This window comes from Callospermophilus lateralis, chromosome 2 (genome assembly GCF_048772815.1).
Source record: "Callospermophilus lateralis isolate mCalLat2 chromosome 2, mCalLat2.hap1, whole genome shotgun sequence".
Classification (NCBI taxonomy): Eukaryota; Metazoa; Chordata; class Mammalia; order Rodentia; family Sciuridae; genus Callospermophilus; species Callospermophilus lateralis.
In genome coordinates this window covers 167,284,912-167,304,987 of record NC_135306.1, presented here as the reverse complement: position 1 = coordinate 167,304,987, position 20,076 = coordinate 167,284,912, and the positions used below count along the sequence as shown (strand labels likewise).

General features: G+C 38.0%; 1 protein-coding gene across 4 annotated transcripts in view; it reads right to left on the bottom strand.

Moving 5' to 3' along the window:
* Misfa (mitochondrial sheath formation associated) overlaps positions 1–20,076 on the bottom strand; it is a 75,434-nt gene that overhangs the window by 2,823 nt on the left and 52,535 nt on the right. For 3 of the 4 annotated variants that reach the window (XR_013090416.2, XR_013090415.2, XR_013090417.2), the window contains one exon: positions 2,610–2,696. Coding sequence is in view for 1 of the 4 variants with exons in the window: in XM_076846983.2 (XP_076703098.1) it covers positions 385–406; positions 2,608–2,696; positions 3,104–3,172 (180 nt within the window). In the remaining 3 variants the exon portion in view is untranslated. Of the gene's footprint in view, positions 1–368; positions 407–2,607; positions 2,697–3,103; positions 3,173–20,076 lie in introns of those variants that run through there. The other variant, XM_076846983.2, reaches the window with a different exon arrangement.

Genomic DNA, 20,076 nt, shown 5'->3' with positions numbered 1-20,076 from the left:
GAAGTAGGTAATTCTTTTTTTTTTTTTTTGGTACCAGGGATTGAACCCAGGGGTGCTTAACCACTGAGCCACATCCCCAGCCCCTTTCCCCTTTTAAAAAAATTATTTTTATTTTCAGACAGGGTCTCACTAAGTTGCTTAGGATTTCACTAAGCTGCTGAGGTTGGCTTTGAATTTGCAGACTTCCTTCCTCAGCCTCTCAAGCCACTGAGATTTACAGGCATGTGCCACCGTGCCTGGCTAACTTTTTTTTTTTTTTAAATACAAGAAGAGAGTATTTGTTTCTAAAGTTACTAGAGTTTTCATGCTTAGTTTGTTACTTAGGGGTATACACTTCAAAGTAGGAACAAAGTCAAAGGTACACTTACCCCACCTGGGGGATATTTAAATCCCTTCCACATCGTTCCTGCAATGAGAAGCAACCATAAGACAACGATCATTGTGGGGCTTCTTGCTCAGCTGGTGGTGTGTGCCTAGGGAAATGGGTGGTTCTGGAAGGTAGTGTTCTATTCCCTGAGTTCTGGGAACTGGGCTGTCTTCATTAGAGACTAGAGGATGGATGGCCCAGCATGACAGCTCCTGGTTGAGGGTCTCTGGGGTCTACTCTAAACTAAAATGGCTCTCCATGGCCATTTTGGGGGGCAGGGCTCAGATACCAATTGTGACATCAGCCCCTGTGACACTAGGGAAAAAAAAATCATAGTGCACAGCTATGGGATGGTTGGCCAGGATGTCACATATGTTGGAGCTAAAGAAACCTTATCAAAAGGGCCCTTATACTCTAGTGACTGTTTAGGATCTCAGTAATATCACATCCTTAATAACAACTCATTGCATACTAAAATATATAACTAGTGGCTTTAAACAATCTGATACAAAAAAAAATCGCTATTCAAAAAAAACAAAACAAAACCATCCTGGATTTATTGAGGGAATTAACTGGTTAGGTATACTATGAGCAATTAACTTTAATGCTATTGTTAGGCTGTTCAAAAAGGAAAGTTCTTGCATTTTGTGAAATGCAATTTTCATCATGCAGCATAAACCTTACAACTACCGTGGGAAAAGAAGACAAGAAAGATGGACTATTATGTTCATTTCACAGCTGAAGAAATAGGCATAGATTGTTTAAGTGATTTGGTCAGGATTGCACAATGTGGCAATGTCTCAGCTAAATATGTTTTCAGTTCTTCCATCCACATCCCCACGCTCCTCACAAAGGTCTGACTTCTTTGGGCCAATGCTCTCTTGGAAATCCTGGGGCAGATGGATTAAAAAACAAAATAAACAAGCAAAAAACCAACAACAACAAGAAAAACCAATCACCAAGTGTCCTGCTCTTAACATACCTAAGATTAGGGCTTGACACCTCTTCCTTCTTAAAAAAAAAAAAAAAAAAAAGGTGCAGGGGGCTTCCAAAAACACTGCTCCTGTGTGATCAGGATAATAAGACTACAAAGAGTTAAGTTTACCTAACAATGGAACCACTCTTGAGAGGCATAAAAAAAATAAAACAACAACAACAACAACAAAAAAAAACAAACAATAGGATGCAAGAAACCTAGGAGATGGTTTGCTGAAAGTGATATGTCCATTTAATATTTTCTGTAGGCAGTCTGGTCTAGTGGAATGAATATGAGAGGCCCCTAGGCTTGAATCCTACCCTCATCATTGAGCTGGCCTTGGGTAAATGCCTGAGGACACTATCATCAGTAAATCTTTGTTTACTAATTCATTATTTTACTTAGTTGTTAAGTTAGTATTTTACTAAATGTTAATTGTCTGGTTTTGCATTAAATACCTTACATGAATTCCCATATGTAATTTTTACAAAAATAGTTAAGATACTGAGATATCTCCCATTTTACAGATGATGAAACTGAGGTTCAAGGAAATTAAACTTCCCCAAGGTCACATAGCTAATAAGTGGCAAAGTTAGAACTTGAACTCAAGTTCATATTCTCTAGTTTTATGATCTGCCAAAAAGGTGGTTTAAAATGTTGGTACAAGCTAGGCACAGTGGTGCATGCTGGTAATCCCAGAAATTCAGGAGACTGAGGCAGTAGAACAGCAAGATTGAGGCTAGCCTCAGAAACTTAGTGAGACACTATCTCAAAAATAAAATAAAAAGGGCATCCCTGGGTTTGATCCTAAGGAAGGAAGGAAGAAGAGGGGAGGGGAGGGGTGAGGAAGGGAAGGAAAGGGAAGGGAGCATGAAGCAAAAAATGAGGAAGGAAGGGAGGAGGGGTGAATTGGTACAAGATAGTACAGTATTTGTGAGGAGAAAATAAATAAATGGGAATCATCTTCAAGAGCACTACCTATAGGTCTGGGATGTAGCTCAGTGGCAGAGTACTTGCCTAGTATGTCAAAGGCCTGGATTCTATCTCCAGAATAGCAAAAAATCACAACAAAACAAAAGGATACTTATACCTGAATTTTGGCCTCATAGTATTCCCCAAGTCCTCTTTCCCCACCATACACCTCAAATCATCTCCCCCCTTCCATGGTTTACTCTATTTTCCAGGAGATCAAACTCTCTCCGAGGAGACTCCAGTGCTAGAGTTCTCTGGAAACCCAGCCCAACAAATCTGACCACCTACTTACAGTGACAGATCTTCCTCCAAAGCCCGGCTCCTCCGGCGTGCCTTGCTCTCGCGAATAGGCCACTTCTGTTTCCACTTTAGAGGTGGAGGCTGAGTCAGAAAGAAATTTAAAGGTCAAGATGGCTCTGCTTGTTGGCCTTGTAGGTAAGTAACTCTGGGTGGTGACTGGAAGCACTGCTGAATGGTCCCCCAAGTCCTTATGGTCCCCATTCCTACCAGCAACTCATGATCTACTTGTCTTAAAATCCAGAAGCTAGGCACTGTCTCCAGCAGACCCCTTATACATTTCAAGAAAGAAGGGGAAACAAAAAAGGACTTAAGAGTGTCCCAATGAGATGAGGAGGAGCCTGGGAAACTAACTTTGTTCCCATCATATCCTGATTTCTAATTAGTGGTGAGACCTCAGCTCTCTCCAATTTGGTCAGAAATTCCAGATGGAAGTGTGAGGCAGAGCGAGAGGTGGCTACCAAGGATTTACACATAAAGTCTTTACTTACCACAAACTCTGGAAATGTGCCCATGTAACATGCAAGTCCAACAAAAAGCATCCAGCCAAGTACAATCATGATAAAAAGGAAAATAATTTCTAAAATATAATCGCACAATGAGAGACTATTCACCAAGATCTTGGCAAAGGAGCGTGCTCATGAAACCTTCAGTTGATAGAAATCTTGCATGTCAGTTCCATTCCTTGGCTCCAAAGGATCCGCAACTCCCTAATGGAGAAGTCGGAGTCTAGTAGGGCATTGTGACATCATTAATCACATGGACCAGACTCAAAACACACCAGAGATACTTCCCCTGACCAGTAGCTAAGCAGCAAACTAATCTCTTTGTATACATTATCTCATAGAAGCACTATGAGGTAATTACTACTATTAACCCCATTTTTCTAATGAGAAAACTGAGGTGTAGAGAGCCTATGTGACTTGCAATAGGGTATACAGCTGGTGCTTAAGATCCTGCCAAGACTTAGGACACAGCTGCTTGTGAGGAAGTCGGGGCGGGGGGTGTCTTAATATTAGAGACAGAGCTGGAGGTATAGCTCAGTGGTACAACATTTGCCTAGCTGTGCAACCCCTACATTCTAATCCTAGGGATTTGGAAAGGTGTATTGCCTGATCCATGACGCCTGTGAATGAAACAAAATGAGTTCTCCGTATATGATAGATCTATTTTCTGTCACCACAACATCTCCTTCCCATCTTGGAAAACCTTCTCACCACTGTTTGATACATTACTTTACAGCTTTTTTAAAAATTTGTTATTTTTAGTTATAGATGATGATGTATTTCAACATATTTATATAAATATGGAGTACATCTTATTCTAATTAGGATTCCAGTCTTGTGATTGTACACAATGTGGAGATTCACTGTGGTGTATTTATACGAGCACACAGGAAAGCCAAATTCATTCCTCTTGTCTTTCCTTTTCCTGTTCCCACTCCCTTCCCTGCATCCTCATTTGTTTAATCTACTGAACTTCTATTCTTTCCCTCCCTCCTCCCTTGTTGTGGATTACCATAAACATATCAGAAAGTACATTAAATCTTTGTGGATTCAATCTTTATCCATTTTCAGGCAAATGTCATAAAGTCATTCTTTTTTATGGTTGAGTAACCTTCTCCCAATCCCAGAGAGAAGCATTGTACTTGGCAGCTGTAACACACACATATTTATAATTTGCATGGCATTTAAGCCTTTCTTTAAATTTTAAAGCTGAAAGTCCATTACCTATGTCTATAACAGTCGCCTCTAAGGCGTTTAATTTAGTCTCAATCCTTTCATCAATATTTACTTGATTACGCCGAGCCTTGGAAGTATTTTGAGCTAAATTATTAAGAAATTTTGTATGCTGAATATTTTGAGACAATGTCAGAGATGCAGAGACAGTGGAGGCAATAAAAGAAACTAGCACCAAAACACCAACAATTATAATTCCAATAGCACGTTTAGGTCTTGCTAGCTGGGCATGAATTTGCTGCAAGACTTGTAAACCAGTATCAGCATACCATGGCTCTGAAATATTAGCAGGTAATAAAACGAAAGAGGGCTGATGAAGTATGAGCACTCCTTTTCCTCCATTATACCTAGTAATACAATTGGTTAAGTTACATTTATTACAAGTAACAATATATCTGTCATCCATCCATTTAACTTTTACATTTCCAATAATTAAAACATAAGGAGACTGGACACAGGCTCGTAAGCCATAGCAAGATCCCTCTTTACAGTTCTTGCCAACAAATTTTGGTAAAGGCTTGTCTGTAAAATGTAAGAATTCTGAGGCAGCAATTAAACGCCAAACATCCTTTTGAACACCACTTTCACTATAAGTCAAAATATTACTAACAAATCCTGCAGGTGTCATAGCAGAATTTCTTCGTGATTGTCTCATCAATTTTTGGAGACCAGTCTAAAATATACCCACTATCTTTAGACACCTTATGTTGTACAGGAAAAGTATTTACACAATCCATCCATCTAGGAAAGGTGCCAATCTCAATTGTAGAACTATTTGGACAGTGGGGTATCTGTGGAGGTTTTGCAGAAATGACTGGTTTGTTATGGGAAAGTCCCATCTTAATTATTGATCTAGTATAAGGTTTTAAGTCTCCATAATTAGAATTATTTGTCAGTCTAGGGCTACCAATCGCTGTCTTTTCCTCGAATGATACTTTCAGACAGCTAGTATGTTTATCGTGTGACCAACACAAAGGTAATTGGGCACTGTAGCCAGAATAATTAAATCTAGTCACATGATTGGGAGTAATATGAGTATCTGTAAATCCTCCCATCATGAATGAGTCATTAGTAAATACTGGAATAGATTCTCCAGTCCACACAGCTGGGTGTACCAGGGGTGGATCTGGGAAATATGTCCAGTAAGTGTCTGTCTGGTTCCCCTTTACCTGACAGCCCAGCAGGGCAATTACTGTTGCTACCATCATCACTGGGGTCCTGTTCTTCCCTAGGAGTCGAAGTATTCGGGAAGCCTGTGTTGTTAGCTTCTTCACGTCTTCCCATGAAATCAGCTTTTCAGCTGGGTCAATCTGGTCTTTCTTCATCTTTTTCCGATATCTCTTCCTTTTGGATAGGGGTTCCTCCGGGTCGATCTTCAGTCGCTTGAATCTGGGTTCTATCTCTTCCATGTCTGATAGCACGTTCAGGCACCCAAATAAGATGAAAAGCACCTTCTGGGAAAATACAAGCATGACCTCTGCCCCACGTAATCACTGGGTCTGGGCCTTTCCATTGACCAGTCTGTAAATCCACAAAACTCTGCCTAAAGGGCCTGTTACTGAGGGAAACATTTGCCTCTCAGCAGCAGTGTGACCTTCTGCATCACAGTTTAAAAAATTTAAAACAAACAAAGCATGATTGAGGCTATTTTGGGGAGTCATAACCCTATTCCCCCCCTTTAATTTTTGTAATTGAAGCTTAATAGATAAATGAGCTCGTTCCACAATGGCTTAACCTTGGGGGTTATAAAGAATTCCTGTTTTATGATTAATTTGAAACTCTCGGCAAAATTGTTGAAAAGAAGAGCTTACATAAGCTGGAGCATTATCTGTTTTGATCTGCATAGGGCGCCCTAAAACAGAAAAAGCTGCTAGGTAATGAGAAATTACATGTTGCTGTGGCAAAAATATATCTAGAATAAGTGTCCACTATGACATGTACATAACATTGCTTACCAAATTGAGGAATATGAGTTACATCCATTTGCCATATTTGATTTGGTTTTAATCCACGGGGATTCACCCCTGATGGTAAAGATGGATTGTAAATAACACACTTAGGGCATTGGCTTACAATTTGACGAGCTTGTTCTATGGTAATATTAATTTTTTTACGTCAAATAACTCTTGTGATGAAGTATACCCAATAACTGAAGTTTCAATATTTTTAGTAACTCCGACTGCATATAAGCTGTCAGAATAAATATTAATAGGCTCATTTGAAAAGTGATTTAAGGCACAAATCATAGCTTGAAGCTCTGCTCTTTGGGCAGAAGTATAAGAAGTTTGTATTACCTCTGTGTGAACACGACTATAAAAACCTGCTTTACCTGAGCTAGAACCACCAGTGAACACCGATAAAGTTTCATCTATAGGATGTGCATGTACAATCTTTGGAAAAATAAGTGACGTTAATGATGCAAATTGTATAATCTTATCACGAGGATAATGGCTATCTATCTGGCCAGGAAAATCAGCAAAAGCTATCTGCCATGAGCTAGAAGTTTGAAAAAGCCAATTAGTCTGTTGAACAGAAAACGGAATAATTACGATATCAGGCTCAGATCCAATTAATTGTAAAATCCTAGTTCTGCCCTTAATTACTAATTGAGCTATGGAATCATGAAAAGGAATTAATGTTTTTTGAGGGGAGTGGGATAAATAAATCCACTCAACAACTCCTAATCTTTGCCATATGGCTCCTGTTGGGGTATGCTCAGTTGGAAATATTAATAAATACACTATTTCTTTAGGATCAACTCTAGTAAGCTGTGCATTTTTAATTGCATGTTCAACTCTCCTAAAAGCTTTTTTAGCTTCTAAGGTCAGCTGACGTGGAGAGGTTGGAGAAGGATTTCCTTGTAATATCTGAAATAAAGAACTTAACTCAGAAGTAGTTAGTTTTAAGGATGGCCTCAGCCAATTAATATCTCCTACTAGCTTTTGAAAATCATTAAGGGTATGTACGGAAACTGCTCGGTAAAATTAAAGATGACGTCACATTGAGCGACCACCTACTTCCTCATTCTCGGCCAGGGGGGAGGGCCGACCGGAGGTTTGTGTAAGAAATTTCCCTCACTCAAGCAAGATCTAGCTAAAGAAATCCAATCACTAGGAGGAAGGGGCTGCAAGCAAATATTATCTATCAGGCTCTGTACAAAAGGCTAATTCGGACCATACGTCTCACATGCACTTTTTAGTTCCTTAGTGGTTTTAAATGGGATTACAGTATGAATTCTAACTCTCTGATCTTGCTCATTAACTTGCTCAAAAACTGGAAAAAGTTGAAAACCACTAGCATCTTCCCCTGATTCTTGAGCCTTCTTAATACCTCGCTGGAATGGGGTAAGAAAAGTCATTGTTAATTCAGAGTACCTGTTAAATTTTGTCCTTTTAGCAGGTAATGGCCAAATTCAAATAGCCTGGGCAGGCGGTGTTAAACGCAGCCTGTTAAAATTTCTCTGTAAGTCCTGAATTTCAACATCTGATTCTTCTCCCTTGGACTGCGAGTCATGGGTAGACTCTGTGCTGTCGCCATTTTGAAATTGGGTTTCTAAGCCATGTGGCAGAGAAGAACTCTGTGCCCCTCTAAGAATCTCTTCCAGATTTTCCTCTCCAGGAAGATCCCCTACCTCTTCCGGAGGACTTTCTAGGACTGCAGAGGTTTCTCCTCTATGACCTTCCTCTCTATAATCTCCCTGCGGGCTAGCCTGATCCTGCAAGTTTAAAGTCACATTTTTAACCTTTGGTTTAGCCCCTAGAGCCTTTGTTTTTAAATGGCTCAAGGGAAAGGGAATTAACTTAGCCTCAGGCAGATTTTCCATTTGAATAGACCTAATAGCTCTCTGAATGCCTTTTAATAGGTCTTCAGGGGACCACGAACTCTGGCCCATATATTCAAGAAGACAAACTTCCAGAGCCGTCCAAATTTTTTGAATATTCTCTATGCCTCCAAGTAATTCATTAGAAAGACAAACTTTTTGTAACTTCCTTCCTAATTTCTCCCAAGTAAGTAAATTTGGAGACTCTTGTTCACAAAACCAAGGACAATATTCACCTACAATCTTTAAGAATTGTAAAAACTGAGTTTTCTTTATCTGTTTTCCTTTCTGATTAATTATACTGTCTAAAATAGTCAGATACATTTCCTTATCCGTAGAAGTTGAATTTCCCATTTTAATTAATTTAACGTCTCTTTCTTTCAATATCTCCAGGTACTTTTGTGACTCTAAATTGTCACCACTTCCTTTATCTTTATCTTTATAGCGCACTCCCACTCAATCTAGCTAATCTAGAATGCCCCACGTTGGGCGCCAATTACACCATGCGACCAGTGCACTGGTTTCATTAATGAGGTTCTTGGCATAAAAGTTACCTAGCGAGATCTAAATAAAACACACAGACTCAGTTACCTTTTTCTATGGCCAGGTCCGAGACAGCTCCCCACTCTGGTTCCCACCTCGAACCACCCGGTAGGGCAGCAAGGATTACTCAGGGCTAGCAGGAGAGAGAGAGAGGGAGCACACCAGGGAGTAGCCTTTTACTGGGGAACAAGAAATTCAGGGGAGAATTCCATCCAATGAAGGTTGAGGGGGGCCGCACTCCAAGGTCAGGGTCAGTGATTGGCCCCCCCGGGGTCAGTGGTCAGTCACACCCCCACACGGACAGGCTCTCGCACCAGGAGGGGGCCGGGAAAGCTCCGACACAGTTTAGCCAGAGCGCCTCAGACCCAAACCGGGAGTTGCCCAGTCACGTGTGAGAATGGCTCCCCACACTCAAGTGAGACAAAAATCTCAAAATTTGATCTGAATTTTCCTAATTGTTAGAGATGTTGAAAATTTTCATATATTTGCTGACCATTTGCATATAGACCATTGTATTCCTTTTGAAGTGTGTTTAATCCTTTGCCATTTGTTGATTGGGCTATTTGTGGGTTTTTTTTTTTTTTTTTGAGATTTTTATATATCTAGGAGATGAATGCTCTATCTGAGGTACAGGTGGCAAAGATTTTTTCCCAATCTGTAGGCTCTCTCCTCACAATACTGATTGTTTCCTTTGCTGTGAAGCAGCTTTTTAGTTTGATACTATCCCATTTATTGACTCTTGATTTTACTTCTTGTGCTTTAGGAGTCTTGCTGAGGAAGTCAGTTCCTAAGCTGACATGATGGAGTGTTGGGCCTACATTTTCTTCTAGTAGATGCAGGGTTTCTGATCTAATGCCTAAGTCTTGATCCACTTTGAGTTTTGTGCAGGGTGAGAGACAGGGGTTCAGTTTCATTCTGCTACATATGAATTTCCAATTTTCCAGCACCATTTGTTGAAGAGGCTGTCTTTTCTCCAATGTAGGTTTATGGTGCCTCTGTCTAGTATGAGATGACTGTATTTATGTGGGTTTGTATCTGTGTCTTCTATTCTGTTCCATTGGTCTTCATGTCTGTTTTGGTACCAATACCATGCTGCTTTAGTTACTATAGCTTGGTAGTATAATTTAAGGTCTGGTATTATTATGCCTCCAGCTTCAATTTTCTCACTAAGGATTGTTTTGTTTATTCTGGGGCTTTTATTTTTCCAAATGAATTAATGATTGCTTTCTCTATTGCTATGAAGAACTTCACTGTGATTTAAATAGGAATTGCATTAAATCTGTATAGCACTTGTGGTAGTAGTATGGCCATTTTGATTATACTATTTTGCCTATCTCAGAACATGAGAAGTCTTTCTATCTTTTAAGGTTTTCAATTTCTTTCTTTAGTGTTCTGTAATTTTCATTGTACAGGTCTTTCATCTCTTTTGTTAAGACTGATTCCCAGGTTTTTGTTTTTTTTTTTCTTTTTTTTTGAGGCTACTGTGAATGGGATGATTTTCTTAATTTCTCTTTCAGCTGATTCATCATTGGTGTATAGGAACACAACTGATTTATGGGTGTCAATTTCATACCCTGCTACTTCGCTGAATTCATTTATGAGTTTTAGAAGTTTTCTGATAAAGTTTATAGGATTCAAGTTGTTAATAAACAGGGATAGTTTGAGTTCTTTTTTTTTTTTTCTACTGTATCCCTTTAATTTCATACTTTTGCCTAATTGCCCTGGCTAGAGTTTCAAGGACTATGTTGATGAACATAGATGTAAAAATTCTTAATAAAATACTGGTAATCGCATATAAAACATTCTAAACATTCTTGAACTGTACCATGTCCAAGCAGGTTTCATTCTAGAAATGCATATGGAAATCAATAAATGTAATCCACCACATCAACAGACTTAAGACAAGAATCAAATGATTACCTGAGTAGATGTATTAAAAAGCATTTGACAAAATACAGAATCCATTTGGGTTCAAAATACTAAAAAAACTAGGGATAGTAGGAAAACACCTCAATATTGTAAAAGGTATACACATTAAACTCAAGGCCAACATTATTCTTTTTTTTTTTTTAAAGAAAGAGTGAGAGAGAGGGAGAGAGAGAGAGAATTTTAATATTTATTTTTTAGTATTTGGCGGACACAACATCTTTGTTTGTATGTGATGCTGAGGATTGAACCCGGGCCGCACGCATGCCAGGCGAGTGCGCTACCACTTGAGCCACATCCCCAGCCCCCCAACATTATTCTAAATGGAGAAAAACTGAAAGCATTACCTGTAAAAACTGGAACAAGACAAGGATTCCCTCTTTCACCACTTCTATTCAACATATTGGAGTATAAATTTCCAAAATAGTTTCTGATTATCCTCTATTTCACTGGTATCTGTGGTGATATTTCCCTTTTCTTCACAAATTTTAGAAATTTGAGTTTTTTCCTCTTTCTCTTGATTAGCATGGATAAGGGCTTATCAATTTGTTTATTTTTTAAAAGAACCAATTTTTTGTTTTGTTGATATTTTTGCATTTTTTAAATTTTAATTTCCTTGATTTTGTCTCTGATTTTAATTATTTCCTGTCTTCTACTGCTTTTAGTGTTGATTTGGTCTTTTCCAGGGCCTTGAGATATAATGTTAGGTTATTTATTTGGTGACTTTCAATTTCTTTTTTTTTTTTTTTTATGAATGAGCTCAATGCTATGATCTTTCCTCTTAGAACCACATTCATAGTGTGCCAGAGATTTTGATGTTTTGTTGCCATTCTGATTTACCTCTAAGTATTTTTTTAATTTCATCCCTGATTTCTTCTGCTATGCATTAATCATTAAGTAACACATTATTTAGTCTCCAGATGTTAGAGTAGCTACTATTTTTTTATTATATCATTGATTTCTAATTTCATTCCATTATAATCTGATAGAACCCAAGGGTATTATCTCTCTCTTTTTTTTTTTTTGTATTTGCTAAGCATTGTTCTGTGGCCTAAGATGTGGTCTATTTTAGAAAATGATCTGTGTACTGCTGAGAAGAAAGTGTATTCATTCATTGATGAATGAAATATTCTATATATGTCTGTTAGGTCTATTTTATTAATCATATTTTTTAGTTCTGTATCTTCTTTGGTTAGTTTTTGTTTGGACAATCAATCCAGTCATGATAGAGGAGTGTTAAAGTCATTCAATAGTACTATGTTGTGGTCTATTTGATTCTTGAAATTGAGAAGGGTTTGTTTGATGTACATAAATGCTCCATTGTTTGGGGCATAAAAATTTATGATTGTTATATCTTGCTGATGTATAATCCCCATAGGCAGTATGAAACAACCTTCTTTGGCCTTTCTGATTAACTTTGGCTTAAAGCCCACTTTATCTGATATGAGGATAGAAACCCCTGCTTGTTCACGAAATCCAAGGGAATGATATGTTTTTTTTCCCCACCTTTTTACCTTTAGTCTCTGCCTATGAGGTGAGTCTCTTGGAGACAGCATGATGATGGTCTTGTTTTTTAATGCAATTAGCTCATCTATGACTTTTGATTGATGAATTTTGGCCATTTATATTCAATGCTACTATTGAGAAATAATATTTATTTCTGCCATTTTATTTCTGGTTTTTAATTTCAATTAATTTCTTCTTTGGTTAACTACTCTTTTAGTGTAGTTTCTCCATTTTCTAGTTTTCAATTTTATTTTTCATTTCTTCTTTATGAAATATTTTATTGAATATGTTCTGTAGTGCAGGCTTTCCAGTTGTGAATTCTTTTTAACTTTTGTTTATCTTGGAATGTTTTTATTTCATCATCAAATCTGAAGCTTAATTTTGCTGGATATAGTATTCTTAGTTGGCATCCATTTTCTTTGAGGGCTTGGTATATGTAATTCTAAGGCCTCCTACCTTTTAGGGTCTGGACTGAGAAATCAGCTGATATCTGGACTGTTTTCCCTCTGAATGTGACTTGTTATTTTTCTCTAGCAGTCTTTAAAATTTTATCCTTATTCTGTAGGTTGGGCATTTTTATAATGATGTGCCTTGTTCTGTTGTAATTTTGTATGTTTGGAGTCCTGTAACCCTCCTGTATTTGATTTTCCATTTCATTCTTAAGGTCTGGGAAATTTTGTGATATTTCTTCATTGGTTTATTTCTAAGCTTTCATCCATTCTGATAAATCTTGATGCTCTTTTTCATGTTATCCAATGTTTCTTGAAATTTCTGTTGCATGGTCACTTAGCGTCTTTTTTCCATGGTCAACTTTATTTTCCAGATTATATATTTTTTCTTCATTGCCTGAAACTCTATCTTCTAAATAGTTTAGTCTGCTAGTGATGCTTTCCATTGATGTTTTTAATTAAAATTTTGTTTTCATTGTAGTTAGATACAATTCCTTTTTTTTTATGTGGTGCTAAGGATTGAATCAACACCCTTGCATGTGCTAGGAAAGCACTCTACTGCTGAACCACAACCCCAGCCCCTCCACTGAGTTTTTAATTTGATTTACTGATTCCTTCATTTTGAGAATTTCCAATTGATTCTTCTTTAGGATTTCTATCTCCTTATTGAAGAGATCTTTCACTTTTTGGATTTTTCTCTCTGATTTCACTCCTTATTTCATCTTTTACTTCACATATCAGTTTAACTATGAACTTTCTAAATTCCTTCTCTGATATTTCCTCCACTGTGATCTCATTGGATTGTTAATGAGGTATTTTTATTTTGGGGGGATGGGTTGTTGTTCCCTTGCTTTTTGAGCTGTTTGTATGTCTACCCATTTATCAATAAGAATCCGATGTGGCAGAGCTTCTACCCTGTGAATTTATAGTGTTCCTGAAGTTTTCTAATACATTAGAGGAAGACAAATAATAATAACAAGCAATGCAATCAATATTCAGCATTAAACTAAATATTTATTTCCTTTTTTGGCACCTCAATGTTAGCTGGCAATATAAACAGAAATGGTATAGAAGTTATCCATTGTTTCTTGAAATTTTGGTTCATGGTCACAGATATTATGTTTACAAAAAGGGTTTACTATTTCAAAAGGTGAAGAGAATGCAGACATGTAGGATGTAATAATTAAGAGAGAGGATGAGACAGAATAGTAGTAAAGAATAAAAGGAAGAGTGAAAGAGAGAATAGTAGAATTTGACCGTTAGGGAAAGAAGAGAAGATAATCAAGGGAATTAGGAGAAAAATAATATGAAACAAAACAAAAAATAAAACCAAGGTATACTAATCAAAAACCCTAGTCCTTAAAAAAAGAGTCAAGAAAATAGTTACCTTCAAGAAATGCTAGAAATGAGAAGACTGAGACAAATATATATATACACAAATGTCCATGGGCTGTTCAGCATACAAAACTTAAAAACCAAAAAGAAAAAAAAATGGTTCTTGATGGGATATTTCCTGCTTTTTAAAATACCTGTTAATTTTTGAACATGTTGAATTTTACTGGATTCTGTGTATTCCTTACAAGAGTGTTGGATTTTGTTCTAAGATCTTCTGAGGCTTGTTTGTAAGCTTTGTTATGGAAAGCCAAGAGCAGTCTTACTATAGGATTAATTACCTACACTACTGAGATATGACTGTTCTTCTCTCTGAAGCCTATTATATTAGATCTTCCATTCTGTGGAATTTTCTACAACTCCCAGAACTTAAGGAATTCTAAGAAGTGTTTGGCCTACTGCTTTTGGTGATTCTTTTCCAGGCCTAATTGTATTTTATTCCATGTATGTCCAGACAGAACTCAGCCAAAGCCTCTTGAAGGCCCCTGTAAAAATCTCCAGAGTTCTTTGTGGAGCTCCCTCTTTTCAGAACTCCATCCTGCAAATTTCTGGCACTCTGGCCTCATTTGTATTCTTCTATCTTTCTCTTCAACTCAGCAAGACTCTCATTTTGAGTATCACTCTCTGTACTATAGTCTGAAAACTGCCTCCAGGCTGGGGAAATTGTAGAGCTAGCTTCATTTGTATCTTTCAAAGATCACAGTATTGTGCTGCTTCAAGTACAAGGTCTGTAAATAATCATTTCATAAGTTTTGTGAAATTTTCTATATATTTATGGAGAGAGGCAATTCCTATAGCAGTTGGTGTTTCACAAAAGCCTGATTTATTCTTTTTTAATTCCTGCATAGTATTCTAGTTTATTTCATCTTTTTTCAATGATTTACTCTGTTAAGGATCAGCCAGGAGACAGGACAGTAATTTGAAAAGAAAATGTTTAATAAAGCACACAGTAATTTGAACAGGGATGTTTAATAAAAAGAAATATTAACTAGGAGTAAGAGATTAACTATGGAAGGGATAGAAAGCAGTACTTATTACAAGAACAGCATAGAGAGAGCAGCCATTATCTCTAGTGTATAGTACCCATCTAAGAAATAAATTTGGAAGAGTCCTCTCCCTTCTGGAGCTGGGATCTAAAATTTGAGAAGTCATAGTGGCCATGACCAATGAAATGGTAGAGAGGCCCAATGAGCTGCTGCAAGCCAAATATAGGAAGGAGGGAACTACTCACTCTTTGATGTGATGGTAGAATTTTCAGAAAGCCTCCAGAGTGGGTTCTGTCAGAATTACTGAGCATCATTGAGAAACTGGGGACGTGCCAGTAGAATGTACCAGGAAGCTGCCCTGGGGTGAGCTCGTGGAACTCACTGGCAAACTGTTTCAGGGACGAGGAAGCTGTTCACAGAGGGCCATGACACTCGTTGGGGATAAGAACCACTAGATGTACCCATAAATGCCACTGTCAGTCACATAGTTGAACCAAGAAGAAAACAAGCATGCTAGATCTAGGAAGAGAAAGCCCTGTCTCCTTCAGCATCTTACCTAGGGCCCTCTACTGACAAAACTCCAAATCATGTCCACTTATCAAAACAGAATTGCTTATAGGGTCCAGCTCCATTATGGCAGAGCAAGAAGCAAATGGTGGATTTGGATCAAAAGGTAATACATTAATAACTAATATCATATGCATTTACATTTTTCCAATTTTTGCTATGATTATTAAAAGCAAAATTTCTTAGTTGAATTTCTCTTAGCATTTTCATTTTTTTTTTTCCTTAGCAAAGAAGCAACACAGTAATAAAGAGTATGGCCAATTCAGACAAAGCATGGATAGGCTCCATAAAACCTTACAAAAAGAAACAGGTTAAGAAAAGAGAGAAAGATTGCAGTATCTCATTTCACAAAGTATAAAAACAAAGCCACAGAGGTTGTAATAAAGGATATTTTTGAAAGGATAGCCTGAGGTGAAGATTATGCTAGTCAATGAAAGAATAACAAGCTCCAAACACATAAGAAGCATAATATGATATGGATACACCTGTGATATTTGCAGTAACAAGGTCTCATCCCCTATAGATATGTCTTCACAAGGCCAATAATTATGCAAGTAACTGAGACCAAAAGAATAGTATCAAGGGACTATGGCCATGGCCCCGCAGTAGCTCACTTACCTGGCATGTGTGAGGTACTGGGTTCAACTCTTAGCACTGCATATAAATTAATAAAATAAAAGGTCTATCAACAACTAAAAAAAAAATTTTAAAAAGCATAGTATCAATAAACAAATTCTAATTTTAAACAAGCCATTCTTGTGATTTTTCTAAATCTTCAAAGAAAGACAGGGATTGTCAAAAACTTTCCCATTTTTTAGTTTAAGGACTTATTTTCTTTTAACATAATTAACATTTTTATACATATATCCTGGTTATTTTTATTTCCATAAGACAGATTCCCCAAAGTGGGGTTATGGAGTTCAAGGTACTTCAGACTACTATGCCAAAAAATTATGAAACAATTAGACTCCCCACCAACTACACTTGAATTTCTTAAAGTTGGGTCTAGTGGCCTTCTGTGAAATCATGAATATTTCAGAATTTAGACACAAAATTAATGGTATACATAAACAAACTATTTTAGGGCAAGTCTATATTTTCCAACAGATTTCTTTTTTTTTTTTTTTTTTTTTAATAGTTCTCCCCAAATGTCTGGAGGTACTTTGGACTTTTTTTTTTTTTTAAGAGAGAGAGAGAGAGAGAGAGAGAGAGACAGAGAGAGAGAGAGAAGGAGAATTTTTTAATATTTATTTTTTAGTTTTTGGCGGACACAACATCTTTGTTTGCATGTGGTGCTGAGGATCGAACCCGGGCCGCACGCATGCCAGGCGAGCGCGCTACCGCTTGAGCCACATCCCCAGACCTCCAACAGATTTCTTAAAGTGTGAAGCCCAGACAAGGCTGAGAACTAATACACTATAGGGCTGGGGTTGTGGCTCAGTGGTAGAACACTCGCCTAGCACGTGTGAGGTCACGGGTTCAATCTTCAGCACCATATAAAAATAAATAAATAAAGTTATTGTGTCCAACTACAAGTAAAAAATAAATATAAAAAATCAGTACTTATTACAAGTAATAAGTACTGTGTAATATACAATATACATTTATTTCCCTACGCTTTCTTTCATTCAGCAAACTTTCTATTGAAGTTCTCTTTAAGCAGTACTTATTACAAGTAACAAGTAATGTGTAATATACAATATACATTTATTTCCCTACACTTTCTTTCATTCAGCAAACTTTCTATTGAAGTTCTCTTTATATCTGGCTTACTAAATATTAGTAGAATTAATAAATGCATATATTCAAACATATAAGGCACTGGGAACATAGAGATGAATGAAATGTGACTTCTATTCTACAGGGCCTCACAGTCTTTGTGGATAGAAAGAAAGTGGAAATGAAGGTAGACAGGTACTCTAGTACAATCAAATATTCTAGCATGAGGCAAGGAAGAATAAAATGTAATTGGGGAAGACTGAATGTTTCAGCCTGCTGAGATCTAATAGCAACAGTTTCAGGAGAGAGGGTGGCCAGTCTAGAAGTCAGAGGGTGGCTTCAAAAAGCATAAATTTGTATTATATACCTTCCTCTTGTAACTAAATGTCAACAGGCACACAGTTCAGAATTCCTAAATTATTATTTGCAGTGGTAGGGACTGAACCCACCCAGGGCCTCATGTACGGTAGACAGGTACTATACTCTAAATTATTACCAATCACAATCTCATCACAGTTTCACACAATACGAGGCAGTATAATACATAGATTAGGAATATGTTTTTGACATTACATACAATAATTTAACCTGAGTTTGGCTTCCCTGTCTGTAAAATGAAGCTTATTACACTACATATATTCTATTTTAAGATGCACACTTTTTCATAATCAAGCTCTTTTGAAATAAATATACATATTAAAGTCAGTATTCATATTTAATTTTGTAGTTTTTTTTCTCCCACCCCAAAGCTATCATATTAATACACCTTTTACTTAAAAGGATGGATCTCAGAGCCCGGGCATGGTGGCACACACCTGTAATCCCAGCAGCTCGGGAGGCTGAGGCAGGAGTATTGTGAGATCAAAGCTAGCCTCAGCAACTTAGCAAGGCCCTAAGCAACTCAGTGAGACCTTGTCTCTAAATAAAATATAAAAAAGTCTGGGGATAAAAAAAAAAGGCAGAATGATGTCTTTGATATGAGGATGCAGATGCATAATGGAGACTGGGGTGTGGGAGCATGGGAGGAATAGAGGAACTTTAGATAGGACAAAGGGGAGAGAGGGGAAAGGAGGGGGTAAGGAGGTGGAATGAGTTAGACATCATTACTCTATGTACATGTAAAAGACACATATGGGGTGAAAATACTTTGTGTACAAACCAGTGTCTTGAAAAATTGTGTTCTGTATGTGTAATATGAAATGAATTGCATTCAGCCATCATGTATAACAAATCAGAATTTTAACAAAAAGGGCTGGGGATATGGCTTGGTGCTTAAACATCCCTGGTGCCTTTGGGGAAAAAAATGGATCTCAGAAACAAGAAAACAGGGGATCCAACATGGCGGTGGCCGCGGAGAGCTCAAGTCTCTGACCTCTTCAGCTGCGCGGGCATAGGGAGTCATAAACTGTCTAAATGCTGTTTGCTCAGGATCACTAGGCAATGCTGAGCTGACGTGGATCTGGGGCGAACAGTCTGGGCCTATCAGAACACACATCGAGCCCGGTTCGGATGCATTCAAGCACCGGTTCGCCTGCTTCTTGCAGCCATACTGCTGTGACTCAGCACTAACGATTCTGCTGAAACAACTGCTCAGCCCTTCTGAACTGCGGAGGTAAAAGCCAACTGAGCCTTCATAGGCAGTGGTCACAGGATTGAAACGGGGCTTGGGAGAGACAGTTAGGACCCATCGATGCATTGGTCACCCGGCAAAGGGAACGAACTGTCACCATTTGCATGGGATACCACCATGGCAGAGAACTGACGTCACCAAAACGCGGCGAGGAGATAACTTCATTGAAACAAGCAGTGACAGGTGTGTAATCCCCTAGCCTTCCCTCTCCACACAGCGGGGAAACCTTAAGAGCCCCTCCCAGCTCTCCCGTGAGCGTGATAGCCAGACCAAGGGAATCAGGAGTGGCGCAGGACCCGCTGCGCGGAACTCCTGGCTACCGCTCCCACCAGTGCTGACAACTGAGGTCCTTGGCACCAGCTACTGGGGGTGTGCCTACCAGAGGGCAAGCAAATTCACTGGGGGATCTCAGCCCCAAGCTCTACAAACTTAGGGTCTGAGGGAATGGCAAACAGGGAGAGTGTGCCCAGGAGTTCATGAAAACAGGGCTCCCAGGAGCAGCAGACCTGGCGTGTAGCCAGTATTGTGGTGAGTGTCACTGGTGAGCGGGGCCTGGCTTGAGGAAAACTGGGGAAGTGACTAGACACGACAGAAGGCCCTAGGCACTCAAGATTGGAGACCCGCCCAGTCTGGGAGGTAGAGCTGCTGCACAGGGATTGGTTCCCGCCTATTGAGAGGAGAAGCTTGGCCCAGTGGGCACAGCTCTACCTATTGGAAGAGAAGTTAATCAAACTCTAAGACTGCATTTATTAATTTTTTTTTAATCTGGGTTTGTTTTTTTTCTTTTCATTTTTTTGCTGTTGTTTTTAACTTTTTAAAATTTTTTTAAATTTTTTAATTTTATTATTATTTTTTAAATTTTAATCTTCATTTTTTAATTATTATTATTTTTTTAATTTTTTCTTTTCTATTTTTTTCTTTTGTCTTTTCATTTCTTTTCAATTTTCTTATTCCCTCTTCCTTGAATTCTACCTGCTTACTCTCATTCTCCTTAGTGACTTCTTCCCTTACCTTCTAATATCTTTCCTCCCAAGCATCAAATAAATTTATAAGAATAAACAGTAACTCAGCAGTCAAACAGAACAAGAAGTAACATGAGCAGCATGAAAAAGCTGAAAAAGGAAGAAAAGGAGTACAAACAATGCAGGACAGCCTAAATATTCAGGAGGACCTAGAGTCATCAGAAA